The sequence below is a fragment of the Heliconius melpomene genome, chromosome 10 (assembly GCF_056956725.1).
Source record: "Heliconius melpomene rosina isolate 202511_hmr_F chromosome 10, ASM5695672v1, whole genome shotgun sequence".
Lineage (NCBI taxonomy): Eukaryota > Metazoa > Arthropoda > Insecta > Lepidoptera > Nymphalidae > Heliconius > Heliconius melpomene.
Genome location: NC_140398.1, coordinates 13,832,231 through 13,851,417, shown reverse-complemented (window position 1 = coordinate 13,851,417; position 19,187 = coordinate 13,832,231). Strand labels below are relative to the sequence as shown.

The 19,187-nt window shown below is 29.6% G+C and overlaps 1 protein-coding gene across 1 annotated transcript; it reads left to right on the top strand.

The window, feature by feature from the left end:
• The first annotated feature begins 217 nt into the window (after positions 1-217).
• Positions 218-14,309, top strand: LOC146535799 (facilitated trehalose transporter Tret1-like). The gene is made up of 4 exons (XM_085191738.1): positions 218-545; positions 10,367-10,507; positions 11,068-11,324; positions 11,802-14,309. Exons 1-4 carry the CDS (start codon positions 500-502, stop codon positions 12,765-12,767), a joined length of 1,410 nt encoding a protein of 469 aa, XP_085047864.1. The 5' UTR covers positions 218-499; the 3' UTR covers positions 12,768-14,309.
• Positions 14,310-19,187: the final 4,878 nt, after the last annotated feature.

Sequence of the window (19,187 nt, the reverse complement as noted above, 5' to 3'; positions counted from 1 at the left end):
TCGCCGCAGACATTTCCACAGAAATCTAATATAAATGAATTAATTAGGAAATCGAAAAATATAAATAACCTAAAATTACAAAACTATCATTAATTAAAGACAAGACAAGTGACAGCTGATTAAACACAAAGACGAATCATAAGGCAAGAATTTAATTCCTTTATTCGCTTACACGCGAACGTGAAACGAGTCGCAATGACGTTATCAGTCGGCGTCTACGCGGTGAATGATAAAGTATCGCCCAGTGCGCTTTATCGGAGCTAAGCGGGCAACACCCGCCGCCGGCGCCGCACTCGCGCTTGACAGCTGAAACTGTCAACAAAACGGGAACCAACACACAGCCAGCAAGGCCCCTACCATTCACGCTCACGTCGAAACGCGGGAAGCACGTGGCCGTCTAATATTAGACCGCGTCCAAACATCGCATCGCCCACATGACCTGAGCCGCCGGTATATAAAATATAAATGTTTATTTTAAACGACAGTGAAAAAACAAACAATGAGTACCAGCCGCAAGTGGAGGGAATATGTGGCCGCTATCAGTGGTTAGTGTGCTTTTATTTATTTATTTCTTTGTAATGTGTGATTTTTTTGTGTGTGCGCGGGCAACACTGAACTAGGTTTGGGTTTGTGCGCGGGAATCGTTTAATATGGTATTTATATATAATGGTAAAATATTTATTTTTTATTAAAATCAGTTGCGAAATAATCAAGGTCCGATCGCGCAAGGCCTTTCTTCATTCTTTATTCAAAAATATGACATTTATTTCATTTTTATTTTTTTATAGTGAATATTTTGATATATATTTATCTGTATTTTTAAATTTCCAATTAAGTAAATTAACTTATTTTAAATATATAGTATTGTTTTAAATATATAGTGTAATGTATAATGTTTAGTGAATTTTGAAAACATTTTCATAAAAATCAGCCAGCCAACCAGCTCAAAATACTATTATTTTACTCATTAAATATTTTAAATATAATTGCTAAACATTAAATAAAATTAAAATTTCCGTATGCGGTTACATGTAATTTTTTTATATTGTTTTTTTTTAAATCAAAGGGTCAATGAAATTGAATCCCACGCACACTCTGTTGTATTACCAAATAGACTGTTGTATTACCATATAAAATACATTATATAAAACCTAAATCAATAGATATTATAATGATTTATATTATTTACAAAATGAAATGCAAGATCGCACTCTTAGGCCCTAGCCTTGACCGTCTCGTACGAACGATAGCACTAATTTTCGACATGTTTCGTAATATTGTGAAAATTAATTATGTTTTAGAAATGAATGATATCTTAACTTTTAGATTAATATGTAAGTTAAATTATACAGCATATTAAACATAAAAGGAAAAGACGCTTTTAATCTAATTACACAAATTGATAAATACGCAAACGAGTTCGAAGTACCTTCACTACATGGCCAAGTACTTTGCCTTGACCGTCTCTTGTAAAGACGTCCACATCAATATTAAGATATAAAATAAAATATGTAGATTTACTTTTATTTATATACTTTTCCTTAAGACTTATTATAAGTATAAGTAACCATAATTAGTACCTATTTGCAAATTAATGACATATATGGATATAAATAATAAATATTAGAATAATAATAATGGATTTTTCATTAGATATATTTTAATTGTTAACAATTTAGAAAACATAAACAGAATACCTTTAATATTATTTCTTTAGCGTCATTTCCCGAGTAGGAATCGAATCCACGACCTGTCGCGCTTAGTCACATTTTGTGCCCCTGAGCCACGACTGGCCTCAATTTAATATTATTTTTCTCTTCATTGCTATACCGATATAGCAATATGTATATTCTGTAACAATGCCCAAAAATTAATATTTCAAAAGTACGTTGCATATATGAAGTAGCAATTTAACAAAATCATTCGTGCATGAACCAATTGTTATATATGTATATTATATTTTTATATTTAAAAAATGTCATCATTAAAAAATATAATATGAAAAGAAAACATTAGAATTAAAATTAGTAGACATGGTTGCCAGGTAATAAACTATTTACCGTTTATTACGACTTGTCTCATACGCAATGTTTTATCTAAAATCGGCAGGAAATATTGCAAAAATAACGTTCAGTTCAACAGATTGTTTTGATATTAAATCGAAACTAGGGCACGTTGTATGGGATATCTAACAAAAGTGCATACTATTGTGCAGTTGTTATAAAAACTTTATCGTTTTTTACTAGCTTAAAACAATACTTCTGTGGATTTAAACTAAAGCTACTTAGTCTAATGAGGAACATTATATTACAAACAACTGATATCAATCAACATTAATATTTTTTTTTTATTTTCATTATTCAAAATATCAATTGTTTTCCTTAAAAATATTTGTTAGTTTTCTAGCAAGTTAAGCAAAAATGGTTTAATTTCATTTAATATTTAAAATTATATAGCATAAAAGATACATATGTAATAATAAATTAAATCGAACTAATTTCATGAGTTACATATAAAAGCCAGTTGTTTGTTAATATTAAAAAGCTTAGTTTCATTTAATAAAGTTAGTTCAGAGACCGATAAAAAAATCTAATTGAATTCTTTGTTACGATATTAAAATACTACTTAGTAATTACATAAAAATGTGTAAATCACCGATTACACAATGATATTACGAAATATGACGATTATTACTACAGATTTGCAATGGAGATATGAAATTTTAATATGACAATAATATCAATTAACTAAGGTTTATCACAATGGCGGTTGGCTAAATACTTTTATATATCAAAAATATTATGCAATATTGATTATGAGACCATCTATAGAAAAAGGCTTAGGGTTCTAACTTAGACCTACATACCTGATTCAATTAAAAAATACTACAAAGAAAATAGTAGGGCAGATAAGATAAGATATGTATAATATCAAATTTAATAAACAATTGAGGCCGTCATGGCTCAGTGGAATAGCGTCTGACTGTTTAAATATATTAAAAACGAATGCTTAAAATATTTTCGCTCTGGTAAAGTAGGTCCAGTAAAGGTTGAGATCCACTATTCAACATACAATGTCTGGTAAGTTGGGGGGAAAGTGGGGAACGAAGGGTCTTAACACTACGTTTTTTTCCAGCTATATGTAAAGATTGAAGCTAAAAAATAAATAAATCGGAAGAAACATTTTACAACGTTCACGTATCGTTATCGTGTACCTATCATGCCACGCTCGTGGATTCAAATCCTACTCGAAGAAATGTCCTTGAAAAATAATAGATTTCTCTGTCTAAATATTATCAACATTTGTCGACCGGTACACATAAAATAATTTTCATGTGGTAATTTTATTGTCGACGCCGCTTAAAATTATATAAGGTACTAAAGATATATTTATAAAACTAAAGTTACTGTCTCGTCATTTACTTTTTATATTTAGAATATCTGTTACAGACCTTTTGCAAATTCAAAAGTAAGCAACAAATAAATTTAGTATATTTAATCAAGCAAATCCTGTGAAAGAACAGGAAAAATACTTTCATTTACCCTTTCTTTCTTAATTTGTAGCTTAGTAATTTTAACGACGATTGTCTTTTGTTTCTCGCAATATACCAGAAAAAACTAGACGTTTCATTGGATCTAAGCGATTTTTTATTAGCGTATACCGTACCGTCTATCAACAACGTGGCGTTCATTTGATTAGAGGCCGGAGCTGTTCCATATTTTAATTGAGAAAGTGAAATGTAATTAAATTATTTAGTTTATTTTATTTTTTATATAGGTTTAGTATAACTTTTTCTTAAATGAACACAGAGATTGATTCAAACACGATTTCTGTTTTGTTTTACAATGTTCAATGTCATATCGAACAAAACAAATATAATTTTTACACTTATGTTACATATTCGTATTTATATTTTAGCTTTTATTATTTTAGTTTAATAAAAAGCCACAGAATAACGTTGTTAAAAACGCAAAAGCCATCATATTTATTTAAGCCACTAATAAAAAAATATTGTTATTTAAAGCATTATTATTAAGAAATGAATAAATGAAAAATATATCATGATCCAAAGTAAAATAATCCCAATTGAGTTTTTATTAAATAGTTAGTGATGTTCATTTGAAAAGAATATATTATAAGGTTATTAAAATTCCTCGGAGTTTGTGGTATACTGTGTTGTACAGTAAATTTACATTAGAATTTATGATTGTTGTTATTTTTACCTAACTACGAAATTGAAATAATTACTAGCAATAATTATTTTATATAGATATAAAATACATGAAAATGAAAAACATATAATCAATTTTTTTAGCTTCACGTTCTCCCACATCGTAAGTCAGATAAATCTTAATGTCAAGACACTCCGTTCTCCACTTTCGTCTTACATTGATCACAAAAATTTAATTAAAAAAAAATATAATCCACAAATCCAAAATAAAATGTCAGCCATTCGTTAGCAAGTAAAAACGGAAATCGTTAGCTACGTTACAAATGTATTCAGAGTTCAGACACATACGGATAAACAATACTCGTACATAACAAAGACGTCACTCGCGAACTGACAACCAGATATTTACTATGGCGCTCTGTAACGTAGGTAAACAGAATTTAATAGAACATTGAGGAAGTCGTGGTATCTAGATGTATTTATTGTATATTGTAAATTTACCTGTATTATATTCTAAATATTTAAAATATTACAATGACAATAAAATGTATAAATTTCTAGGAATTTTTATAGTGTAACTTTTATAATATTTTTTTTACTGTAAAATTGTAATTATCAACATTTTAATGTAGCAAAATTTATTTAAAAAAACAAATGTGTGATTAGTTTTTTTTTATATTCACGCCGTACCCCGCACACAGTAGGCATGCAGAAGGAACATAGTGTTAGGACACTGCGTTCCCCATTTTCCACCAGAGCAAAAAATGAGAATATTTAAAGTTTTCATTTCCTCGACCTCCTCATTTTCATTTCCTCACTCAACACACAATTTCCTCGAGTGGAAATCGGATCCATAACCTATGGCATTCACAGCCACACGCAGGTGCCTTGCCACCATGACTGGCCTCAACAAGAAGAAAAACTTAAGAATTTCTTCAATTGTATTCGTATCTAAAAGACAGCGGGAACCCACTGGATTCAAAGGACCGGACGGAGTGGCGAGCATTGGGGGAGGCCTATGTCCAGCAGTGGACCTTAAAAGGCTGATGGAAAAAATCGTACCTATTGAAAAAATCCTATAACTTCGCATATCGATCTTAAAAAAATAATCAACAAATTGAAAATTTTAAACCACGCTTGGAGCAATGACTCCTAGTCTCCTACAGTTTAAGGCAACGATAGTATATGTAGGTTTTTTTTTAAGCATGCCTCGACTATCTCTGTAACAAATACTTATAACTGGTTTCATTTAATGCCAATATATGCAATTTGCGCTTTAGATAAACAACTCCTTAATTGATACTAAACGATGTTCGTTAAACTGCTTATTTAAATTACGCTACTGATAACATATTATTATATGATTAAAAACTAGTACTTATGTAAAATTAAATATATTATGTTTTTTTTTATTTTAGTTAGCTATAGGTATTTTTTCAATAAGTGTACATTAGTTCCGAGTTTTCTTTTTAAGTGTATATCGTACAAATGTTGATTTCTTAATTCACACCTACCTACATATATTATGTATAGCAATTAAGTAATTTTATAGTTATTCAAAACACCATATGAATAAAAGTGTTTATATGTGAAAGGATATTATAATAATTTTAGTTCATAAAAAACGTCGTATCAAAAATCGTATCTCAAAACCAAAGGTTCCGCGATGATGTATAAAACTTATGTCGTCCAATTAATTAATGAACTTGGCATTTGATGTTACAATTTCTTAAGTTTTTTGCAGCTCATATTAAAATTAATTTTGTTTACTATAGATAGATAAAATTCTTTATCGCATACACAATTTATATATGAAAAAGTACAAACAATAAAGAGGAACTACATTACAAATATCAGTATAATATGTTTACATACAAAGGTGAACTACATCATACATTAGATAGTATTAGGTACATTTCTGAACTATTTATATTATATATTTTTGTTTTTTCTTTTGATCGACTTGAGAAAGAATCAACTAAAAACATATTGTTGTATGTTTGTGATTAAAGATTTTTAGTATAACGATTATAAAAACATTATTTATTACAGCACTTATCCAGTAGTAAGTTAGCTTTTTTAATAAAATAATATACATATCTTTGACAGATATAAACAGAAGTATAGTATCTTATTAATACCTCTTATTTTTCACTGCCATTATTTTGGATCGACATAATTTTTTAAGGATTCAGAATAATAAAATGGCTTCATATTTAGAATGATAACTGTTTAAATATTTTTCACACAAAGCATTCAGGTAAATATAATATGCAATAAATAATTCTTAAAAATAACTTGTCATTGTAATACGAAAACGCCCAAAGTTCGAGGTCACAACACGCCCAGAATAATTTTGCTGATGAATAAAAAACACGCCGCTGTCTCTTATTAACTTAAATTGTTTTAAGTATAATTTTCGCTTTTCCTGTCCTAAAAAAACTGTTATGAAACATCTAACTTCCTATTATTTTGAAATTTACGTAGACCGACGATAACATAGCCCGATAATTGTATTGAGCTGATGATAAAGATAAACTTAGTTAGAAAAAGCTGTTTTGGTAAAAATGTTAAAAAAAAAACAAGAATCGACACTGTTTTAAGCCGAATAATTAATATATAGTAAAGATATTCCCTTAATTAACGAACAGTATAACGTATTTACAGTTTATTTTAACATGTCAACTGTTTTTTTATCTCTTTTTTTTATAAACCATAAATCAGATTAAAGAGATAGAATAAACAGCTTAGATGTTATTATATTCTATCTGTTATCTGTTCTATCTGTGTAATCTTAACTAATATCTTTTTCATTTTTTTCGAAACTGAAACATTTTCGAGAATTTTTAGCAAAAGGTCTTACAATCACAGTCATCAGTCTTCTCAAAGCAATAGAGGATTCATCATACCGTGAATTAAATTCAACCTAATTTTACCTTCATTAAAAATAACTTGTTTTACATTTCAGAAACCAGCACTAAATTTATAATTTTTACAAAATTTAATTTTACCTGGAAGTTAATATTAAAAATAGTAGACAAAAATCGCCACTCTTGTGGCGAGATAGGAAGGTATTGGAAAGTTGAAACGACAGCGACGGTTATGAATTCGATTCACATTTCTGAACTATTTGTATTATATATTTCTTCTTTTGATCGACTTGAGAAAGAATCAATTAAACTGAACATGTCGCTTTTTCTAAAAAGTAATAAATAATTATTTAAATAGCTAGATTAGGTATATGTTTATATATAAAAACAAACAATCCTGTGCTTTAAATCTAAAAAAGATTATATGTTTTCATATACACAATTAAATTAAGAAAAGAAATTGGTTCAAGTTTATAAGTAGTACATACAGTACATGTATATCTAGCACAGCTAGGTGCTTGTTACACATGGATATATCGAGCAATTAATACAGTAAATAATTGATTGCACCAGCATCGCCTCAGGCCCGTCATGGCCTTAGCCATGCCATTGATCATAACTAGGCCATTTCGTCCATGACTGAGCATGACTCATGGTGTCCACAATAAAAATAGTAAGTCTAGGACTTACCGTTAGCTGTTTCTATTACCACCATCATTCAAGTTCTAATGTTACTTTTGGTTGTGCTAATAAAATTATCATAGGTTTATGAATTTCTGAATAGAGAAAATATGTTTGGAAATGTGGACGTATTTTTGACGTCAGATTTAACTTAATGGGAAACCCTAAGTCGCGACTCATTTTTAATATAAAAATTTAAAAAATGTCACAAGATTCTTTCTACGATTTCGTACAACAATTTACTATATTATACATAATATACAGAAATTAAAAAGCCATCACTATCACGCAATTATAGATAAAAAAAACAATAACACTACCTATTCAGTGGCTTTAGATGTGTCATTACCATTAGAAGCAAAGAAGGAAACTTATCAACGTAAAGAGGTAAAAAACACTGTGAAACAATTATTTTAATTGCCCTTTTAGTATCATGTCCATAAAGTACAGGGAAAACTATTAAATTTTTAAATATATATTAAAGTTCTATATAAACATTTAAATGTAACAAGATATTTGTAGCACCGTCTATTGAAATATATCCATTTTTGGCAATAATCCCCTTTATTCTGCAATTTAAAATTTTCAATAGTTATTTCAATAATAATAAAATAACACTCGAAAATTTAAAAAAAAAATGTGCCCTAGAAATACAACAAAATTTACCTTGGTCTAATTGTGTCCATCTTTTTAACTGTTTCTTGGTATGTCGCAATCAGACTCCTAGCGATTGTGTTATCTTAAAACGTGCCGAGTCATAATATAGATACATATATCTCCATATATAGATATAACCTTGAGATTTGACCGACTTATGTCTACGGATTTTTTACGATCGAAATGTGACATTTTTTTTAAATCGATGACCGAATGCAATTGCAACAATCACTATATGATCTTGCAATTATATTATCAATTATCTTATATTGTTGAAAATACAATCTATTTATTATGAGAATATTTATACATACGTGGTCCAGGTAGACCGACGACCTTAAGAAGACAGCGCGAATCCGCTGGATTCAAAGGGCGCAGGACCGGACGGACTGGCGAGAATTAGAGGAGGCCTATGTCCAGCAGTGGACGTTGAAAGGCTGATGGATGGATGAATGGTCCAGTGAAGGCACAAAGTATAAATAAATATAGAAAGAATCTATTTTAAATACGAAAATTACTTAAATATCTATATATCAGCTTAGATAGGTATACATAATTTATTACATTATATTATATCTCACTATAAAATATACACATGATATCTGAGGGAGATACCATTTAATAGTAACTTTATAACAAATGTGATAATTTTCCTAAGGATTAGACATACTGAATACGAAATGATGTTTGATAGTGTGATAATAGAATTTTTTTTATCAAATTACACATATTTTCCAAATATCAGCTAAAGTAGAAAATACACGTGTCGATAAAGGTCAAAGACCTTTTAGAACTTGAGTTATGACAAATTTATTATCTATAGTCCGAGTTTAACAGTTTGCTTAAACTCGTGTTGTACTTAATATTTCTCTACATTTCATACTAAAAAAATTAAAGTAATATTTAAAAGTTAATATAGTATAAATTATATTTAGAGGCCGTCAAACAATTTTTTAACAAATAAAAATTAATAAACATTTCACATAGCCACAGATTTTTTCTATAGTAAATCTTATTAGACGTTCAAATATAAGACGTAGGCAGAAATAATATTCCTAGTATCAATTACAATAATGATAAGGAAGCCTTGGAAAATATCCACCAACTGCGAATAAAATAGAAAACGTCACAACTGCACATATACCTACTCTTACAAGTCATGTTTGTAAAATTAATTGTACATGGCTCGTTAATCTAGTACGTTTAGCTAATTAAAGAAGTTTTTAATTTAATTAAACCCACTGATTACGACTTGATTAACAGAGTCAATTGAATGGTTCAGACGATATGGTAGAAGTTTTATAGTATTTTTTTGTACTTAGTACGATGTGAAAAACCCTTTCTTTATCTAAATATTTACCAAAGCTTCTTTTAATAAAATTTATTCATATGTTATTTGCAAGAAAAAGGACCTACTCGATAAGTTCTTTTTTAACAGGACCTTGTTATATAGAGTTCCGTAACTCAAATAGTAAAAATATTATAAGTTGTACTTCCCGTTGACCTACAATCCTGAAAATGGTATGAAATCCTCAGCTAGGCAAGTCCTACTCGTACTTGACCGGTTTTTTCTTTTTAATTTACATTCCAAATGAGACTAAAGCTTAGAATCAATTTTATGCATCTAGCATTTTTAAAACAAGTTTATTTATCTTAAATGTCTAAATTACTTATTTTATTATTGATCAACGAATACCAAGACATTAATTTATTTTTAAATGCACACATGTTATTAAATTATGTACATACCTATTTGTTATCTGTATAAAAATGTTATGATGCAATAATTATAAAAATATTAATTAATTGGACCACAATACTTCAAAGAAATAACTGAGTCGGTTCGAGTTTGCTGCATGTGATATTATGAATGTTTCATATTTTCATTGCCTTTTCCAAACTTTGACACTGTTCAATTATATGAACGGCCAAAGGCAACATGTCCGCAAATTTGTAAGTAAATAAGAGTTCTGTTTGCGTTTTCCAGCGACTTTAATTACGGCGGCGGCGGGCACGACGGTGGGGTGGACGTCTCCCACTCTCCCGATACTCTTGGCCGAGGACTCTCCTATACAAACATCGGCGGATCAGAGCTCATGGATCGCTTCGCTTATGATCCTGTTTTCAGGTAGTTTTTACTTTTATTGTTTCACGCTGGATCCTGCATATAGCAGGGTAAGCAAAGGGAACTTAGCGTTAAGACAATCTGTAACCCACGTTGCGCCCAATTTTCGAAATATTGCGGAATTCAACGCCGCGCTTTGTCTCTTTACCAGAGCTAGGAAATTCAATTAACTTTTCTTTTTCGAGTGGGAGTCGTACCCGCAGCCATCGCGTCTTTAGTCATACGCTGTTTCGCTGTGCCTCGACTCAATGATTATTTTATACAAAAACATGAAATATTCTTGGAAATAGTTTTATATACGAGGTAAATAATATATATATAGCGTTTCGATATTATGTTTACGTAATCTAGTTATATTACAATAAACAGATTTTATTATTTATGTTTAATAATACAAGTACATTTTTTTTATTGATTCCTTTTTATTCTAAATTACAAAATTATAAATGAAAGTTAATTTTTAATACTCAAACTCTCAACTATTGATATATCTTTAATGAGAACCCTTTAATACAAAAATTTATGTAAAACATTACTAAAGCAATTCAAATAAAAATTTTCAGCTGTCAGTCCCATCCCAGCGTCATACCTCGCAGACAGAATAGGAACGAAGAAAACTTTACTTCTCGCTGCTATTCCTTACATCATCGGTTGGATCCTCGTGATGCTGGCTAACAATGTTCCTATAATATACGCGGCTCGTCTCATTTCGGGCCTGGGATATGGAATAGCATACACGGCTGCCCCTATGTACTTGGGAGAAATAGCCTCAAATGAAGTGCGCGGTGCTATGACAACTCTTATCACTGTTATGTCTAAGGTGATTGTTTAATCGAATTCTTAATAAAACCACTTGAATTTCATTATATGGGTGCATATTCAATGTCGCTAATTGAAATATATTATCTTTATCCTTATATAAGGATAATATTGCCTACGGATCTACTTTGGCATATTAAATTTTATAGTTGTTTTTTTCAGCTTCACGCTGTATCCCGCACTTAGCATGGTAGGCAGAGAGATCCTAGTGTTTAGACACTCTATCAATTTCTGCCGTATTTTCGAGGTATTGTGTGTTGGTTGGCGAAATTCAATGCCGCGCTTTTACCTTGCTAGTAGAGCAAAGAAATGAAAATGATTTCTCCAGTCTCCACACTTTGAATGAGTTAAAAGTGGAAACGAAGTGATACATTATTAATTTATCTACCTATCTTGCCCGCCGTTCCATAGAAATATTAAATAAAGTCTTATAATTAATGCGTTTTATAAAATAAATGCATTTTTATTTATTTTTCAGTTTGGTATCCTGTCGCAATACTGTATAGGACCTTACGTATCCATGATGGGGTTGGCAAGTTTTAACATAGCTATACCAATCCTATTCGTAGTAACATTCAGTGCAGTACCAGAATCTCCATATTATTATATTAAGTCAGGAGACACAAATAAAGCAGAAAAATCATTAAAAAGTCTACGTGGAAAGTATTATATTAGTGAAGAATTAGAAAGTATGTCCCATCTAGTCAATGAAAATATGAAGGACAAAAGCAGATGGAAGGATTTATTTACTGTGGGAGGAAACAGACGAGGCCTCATCATTTTACTTGGTATATATTTTACACAGCAGTTCTGTGGCAGCACCGCTATTATATCCTATGCTCAACAAATATTTGGTGCAGCTGAAGGAGGCCTGGACGCCAAGGAAGCTTGTATCTTATTTGGAACGGTCCAGCTGCTGACGTCAGCTGTGTCTTCACAACTAGTTGATAGATTAGGAAGAAAACCTCTATTGTTAGTGTCATCATGTGGTGTTGGACTCGCTAATATAATTATTGGTGCATATTTCTTTATGAAACATGAGAACAGTGAATTTATTGTCGCTCTTAATTTTATTCCTATAGTAGTAATACCTATTTTTATATTTTCATACACAATAGGTTTAGCCACTGTGCCATTCGCTATAACGTCAGAAATCTTCCCAACAAACATAAAGTCTAAAGCGACTTGTGTTATCCAAATATTTGTAGCTTTAATGACGTTTGCGGTCACGAAGTTATATCAAGTGATTGCTGATAATTTGGGAAATTTTGTCGCTTTTTGGTGCTTCGGTTTGCTATCTGTAGGGGGTGTTATATTTATACTAATTTTATTGCCAGAGACGAAAGGCCAGTCGTTTGCCGCTATCCAAGAAAAGTTATATTCGAATGAAAAAGTTCGATATGAGAAAAGTGACGACCACGCGGGGAATGTCCGAATTTTGTGATAACTATCAAAGAAATATTACTGTATAGATCATATTTATTCATATAACTGTACTTAACTATTCAATTCCGTCCCTCGAATAATACTTACATAAACCATTCCGATATTGATTTATAGTTGTCGATGTCAAATATCTTACTTATTTTTACAGTTTTTTTACAGGAACTAAATAAAATGAGTATACCATGTTTAAATTACTAGGTAAAATAAAATAGTAATTTAACTATTTATTAAAATTTTAATATTACTGAAATTTATAATAATAAAACCTATTTCAAAATGTGATCTAATAACGTAACAATGTTAACTACTTAAAATCAAAATTAACTCTTAAATTTAGCATTATAAGAGAAATTGTACCTATCTTTTAACATATTTATTAATTTTTAATATATTCTTAATATATTTATATATTTTAATATGTCTAAAATATTCTACTTTAAATACAAGTGTCATAAAAAGGGACTCTTGTCTGCACATAATGTAGAACAGGAATATGTATATTAATATATGTATTCTAGACAATATGCTACTATATTATAGAAAGTCTAATTGATTCCCGAGTAGACAGTGAGTCGTCAGATTGTATGGACCAATTCAATATCTATAACTTCGATAAATAAGATCTTTATCATTTTTCTTCGTAACCGTTTGTTGTTCCAATATAATTCTTAAAATAAAATGCTATAAGTAGTTGCGAACCGAAAAAAATAAGAAAATCTATTTCGCTTATAATTTATGACTTCAATTCACTTCTATGTAACGGTGAAATTTAAAAATTGTAAAATACATTTGATTCGATTTTTATATGATACTTTATTTGTAAATGAATACCTCAGTTAAAAGTGATTAAAATTAAGAAAATAATGAATATTTAACTATACCTCACTTATAACACGGTATCACGAAACGACCACCAAATAGTAGGTCAGTATAAAAATGGCGCCATTTCAAGATATGTCTAAATCTATCTCGATATTTTATCTTTTTATTTTTCAAACACTATGTACTTAACTTTATTTCCTTACAAATACATCACATGTAATGAATATCTATAGAAATGTAGTTAAAATATATGTATGCATATTTATTTGCGAGTGCTGAAAAGTGATTCATATGTAGGTAATAACGGAAAATCGTGTCTTAATTGATATGGAAATTCAATTTCAATGTATTATATAAGAACAGAATAAAAAAATAGAAATGGTTACGCTACATCAAATACTATAATAATAAACACTGAAAATATGGTTTTTTTTTATACCATAAAATTCTTATTTATAATAATTAAATATATGAAATGAATTATATTAATAAATGAAACTGTTATTATTGATATAGTATAAATAAACCTAATGTGATATAATATAACTAGAAAATTTGTATTAAATAATATTATTAAGAGTAAATAACGTTTTCTAAGAAATGCATTTCGAATAGTGATGTATTAACATTCCGAGTGCCTTGCGATGTGCCATTTTGAAATATTGTTAATACATTTTAAAAATATATTTAATATTTCTATATTAAAAATGTTTTATTATATGATGGTTTTATTTTAAGATAATTTAACTATTAAATAAAAATATATTAATAAATATTCGTTTGTGTATAAATGGTTTCTTGTGGGGTAGGTAAAGACACTGAAGCGGTAATTACAACCTGCTATTAGCATCGTGTTCATGTTAACAATATTCCGGTCCCAATATCCCTTTAAAACATATTATCTCATTGCAAACTAATAAACTTTTTAATCATGTTAATGTCAAATGTTAAATGAAAAAAAATTAAATCAGCTTTACGCTGTATCTCGCATTCAACAGAGTAAGCAGAGGGAACCTAGCGTTAAGACACTACGTCCCCCACTTTAATATGTTAATTTATAATAAATAGATAAGATATTAAAATATGTAAATGAAAAGTGTAAATAATATGAGAAAAATTTGCACAGAGTCGAATTTAAGAAATATACCCACCTAACGCATCTGCATCATTCAATGGAAACTTCACGCAAAATCTATAGAGATGAATATTACAATAATATTTCTTGTGCTTTATATAAATTAATTAACACTCATTGCTATAAAATTAATAAGGCACTTTGGAAAGACAAGAACTATTAGTAGTAGATTCATTCGTTTACGTGTTTACAGATACCACTTATTTTAAGAATAACATAATCATAACAACAGCTACGTATCACGCTGGTGTCACTCCAAACTCATGCATACTACGATTTTTATTATCATCGTAGGATGCTTGAGGTAGATTGTGAAATGACCGTGACGCTACAGTCACGCCCACTACGATAAACTATTATCTTACTACTGAGTACCTACGTAGGTTAGGTAAGGCCGGTGGCTCTGCTCGCTCAAATTTTAGAGCAATCTTCTGTAGAGCCGCCAAAAACTATAAAAATATTTTGTACGTAATCAGCGTGCCAGAACGTTAATGCCAAAAAATATTTACCATTTTTTTATTTAAATAAATTGATACAGGTTTGCTTGTTTTACTGATTTTTTAATAGTATAATAGTTATTGCTACTTAACTAACTTAACTTCACCAACGCTACGGTTTCAAATCTATGTCCACATTAAGACTATTTATATAAATATACTCAGGGGCTGTCAAAGGAACAGTATTTTCCATTACGTACGCTAAGAAAAATAAACCAATGAACTCTGATACACTTTAACCTTAACAAAGTACTCAATCAAAAACTAAGAATAACTTAAATCTAATGTAAATTTTGGGTTTTCAAATGAATTATGTATTTTTTAATAATATTTTTTAAATATATCAATACAAAATTGCAGGTAAATAGATAAGTGAGTATAATTTTTAAAAATATTGAAATACCTTTAGAAGTACTAACTAAGAACCTTAACTAAAAACAATGTCGATTTACACAGATCAACTGATAACAAACTATCAATTAAAAATTTTGAACTTACCAAATAACTATCTATCTACAGTTCATTTATTATTAAGCATTAAGTAAATAATACAATTAATTTACGTCTCCAACGTTCCCTTATCAAATTTATTTCCGAACGATGACGCAGACTTGAATGATACACACCTTGTTTTACTTGGAAATGCAACGTGTAAAATGTTGTGAATTTAAACGCAAAATATAAACATATCTTGGTTTGAATCAAAGTTCAGTAGCACTTGCAGAAGTTCTTAAAATATATATTTTTTTCTAAATATATTTGTTCAGACTCAACAGCTGTCTAAGCTCGTGTAATTTATGTCATGTCAATGACTTACTTTAAATACATGTTAATGTTTGATAATGTACAAAAATGAGGTATTTATATCAAAATACTTAATTTTATGCATTTTTACAATAAATATAACATTTTGGATATGAACAACAATAAGATTATCAAGTTCGACGTGTTATTGAAAACGCGACAGGTTCGAGGCCCACTCGAGGTAATGAAAAGAAAAAGAAGTGAAGTGTCATATTAGGAACAGAGTATCTTAACACAACGTTACCTCTGTCAACCCTGCAATGTACGGGATAGAGCGTGGAAACAAAAAAATCAAAGGATAAAATATACTAAGCTGTAAAATCTACTCCTACAAGAATATAAGGAAGTTTTGAACTAGGTGAAATGGTAATTGTACTGAGAAATAAACATAGTAATTGTGAATATTTTAACGAAAACAAACTCACACCTATTGTTGGTGCGTTCAGCTACTGTACGAGTACCATACTAATAGTGGTAGATGTTGTCTCTATGAGACGAAGGTATATAAGATATTTTGCATTCCATGAATTTACCAAGCGAGTGAAAAGCCTATTGTGCTACAGTCAATAATAGTGTATAATATCCACTATTTATGAAATCGGTAAAAACAGCTGTGCAGATAACCAACAATCTAATATTAATTTGCTTTAAATGATTCGTTTCGTACTTTTCACCTACTTTATTATTTTTTAATGATTATTATATAGTCAAAACCCTATGCCTTCATAATTCAAAACGGAAGTAGGTACCTATCTTAATGGGAACGGAGTATTTTAACACTAGGTTCCGAGATTCCCCCTGTCTTTATGCGGGATACAACGTGAAGCTGAAAAAAAAGAAAAAAGAAATTGTCTTTTGGTTAAAAGAATTCGACTTCTATAGTATTTTTGGACAAAAGATATAAGAAGAGATATACATATAGGTCTCAACTAAAATAAACTTATACAACAAATAAAAAAAAAATCTTAAAAACTTATCAATTTATTTTGTTGTTTGTAATAGCTTTATGAGTCAGTCTTGAGAGAGTGAAAATCAGCGATGATACCTCTATCTCCACAAATGATAAGACGACGTGACAAAATTTGCACAATAAGTTAAACGTTTTCATCAGAATCCAACTAGCAACAATATAATGAAAGCAAATTTAATCGTTTCAGAATAAGTCCATGTATGTTGGCGTGGCTATGTGTGTGCTATAAAACACACACAGATGTATTTAGAACAGTATACACATGAACGCACACTTCGACCTCGTGTAGTAGTGGTGGCTATCCGTGTCGCGTATGTGTGCACGCAGCCGTTTCACGCGTCGACTGCCTGATCACATGTCCACATTCCAGCTTCCTTGCTTGAAACTATGATAATGATGCATTTTAGTCGTAACTGGCTTTATTGATCTGTCACTTTCCTTTAGCGAGGTAATAACAGCTGTGACTTTTTTTTAATATAATAAAATATATTTAACATGGAACTGTAATAATTTGCCTCAGTTGCTTATCAGTTGTACTCTAGTTATTACAGGATATAAAATAAAATATATTGACATATTTTCCATATTGTACACTATATTTTCTACCATAATGTATTCTTATGTACATAATTATGTATATGTTGTATATGTTTTGCAAAATAGTATAAACTTCAATATTTTATCTTTGTCTTTTAGAGCAGGGATATTAATATAATTAATTTTCCCTAAATTCCGCAGAGATCGAACCCACAATCTTTACTTTTACTATCAGATGTTGTGCCTCTTCGCCATGACAGATAAATAAATTAAGGAAAGGCTTGAAGAAATTTAAGAACAAAATTATTGTTGGGAAGTCGAACGTCATTATTTTACCAGGAACTCTCAGACTCCTCCAATATCCACTCCACGCCATAGTGTCGTGATCAAATCCGCTATGGCACATATTTTCGAAGTAATGTACTCGTATAACAACTAAACATCCGTATGTTTTGTATAAACTTCGTAATTTACTTCATAGAAGAAGAAAAGAATTATAAGCTTAATATTTAGGGCTATCAGGGCTTTGAAAATTTTAAAGAAGAATAATACGTAGCACAACATTTGTTACGCTTAGGCACCATTACGAAACGTCTATAAACCATCAATAATGAGGTATATTCAAGAAACCGCGTAAGAGCCGACCTCTGATAAGCCATATATTAATCTTTTGCTTTAAAGTTTATTTAGCTATGTTATGGTCGAATTTTGAAACAGACTTAATTGTACTATATATTAATAGTATCTACTTAATTAGAACCTATTTTAAAAAGTATATATATATTTTTAAAAAATATCGTCGTCGTAAATATCAATCGTCCATTAGGGGATTTTTTTTTTACCCCACATACAATATATGTATAATAAAATTATTATTTTAATCGGGTTAACGTACAAGTAAAATACGTGTTTTTCGATGACGAAACATTTGTATAAATGTGGCAAAAAATATAATTAAACACATTAATAAATTATAATTATTAAAATTCCTTTTACATTAACAAATAATTATACAAAATCTCATTGTAACAATAGTGTAAAAAATCCTATTTATAAAATTAATATGAACACGTCAAAATCTTTATAATTTATAAAATATATTTACATATATAATATCGACTAAAGAACAATTACACATTAGGACGTCCTCATTACTTAGGTTTAATGATGTCGACAGAAGTGACAAAATAAACAAGTTAAATAAGACCGTAGTGCGGCGTGGAAGGTGACACATGTACAAACATTCAATACCAACACCTAGACTATCATCGTTACTAGTTAAATGAGTTTTATATATTTAAATTAGGGCTTACTTAATTAATATATAAAATGAAAAAAAAACATATTAAAAATCTTACGCATTGTACACTCGGGTAGAAAACTTTCAAACATAGGAAAATTCCTAAAATCCATTATCCTGTTAATTCGCGAAAAAGGAATTACGCGGGAAAAAAGCGTTTGCAGCGCGCGCGTACCTAAAGCCTACCTATCTAGATAGATGTGAAATAATTAAATATTTTCTACTTATTCATTTGATAATTTTTGAGATCATAATCAAATGACTTTCCAAAAAAATATTTATTTAGTACTAAAAAGTATAGATAACATACTAAAATAATAAATATTTTTTCCTCCTAAATAAATATTTGAACA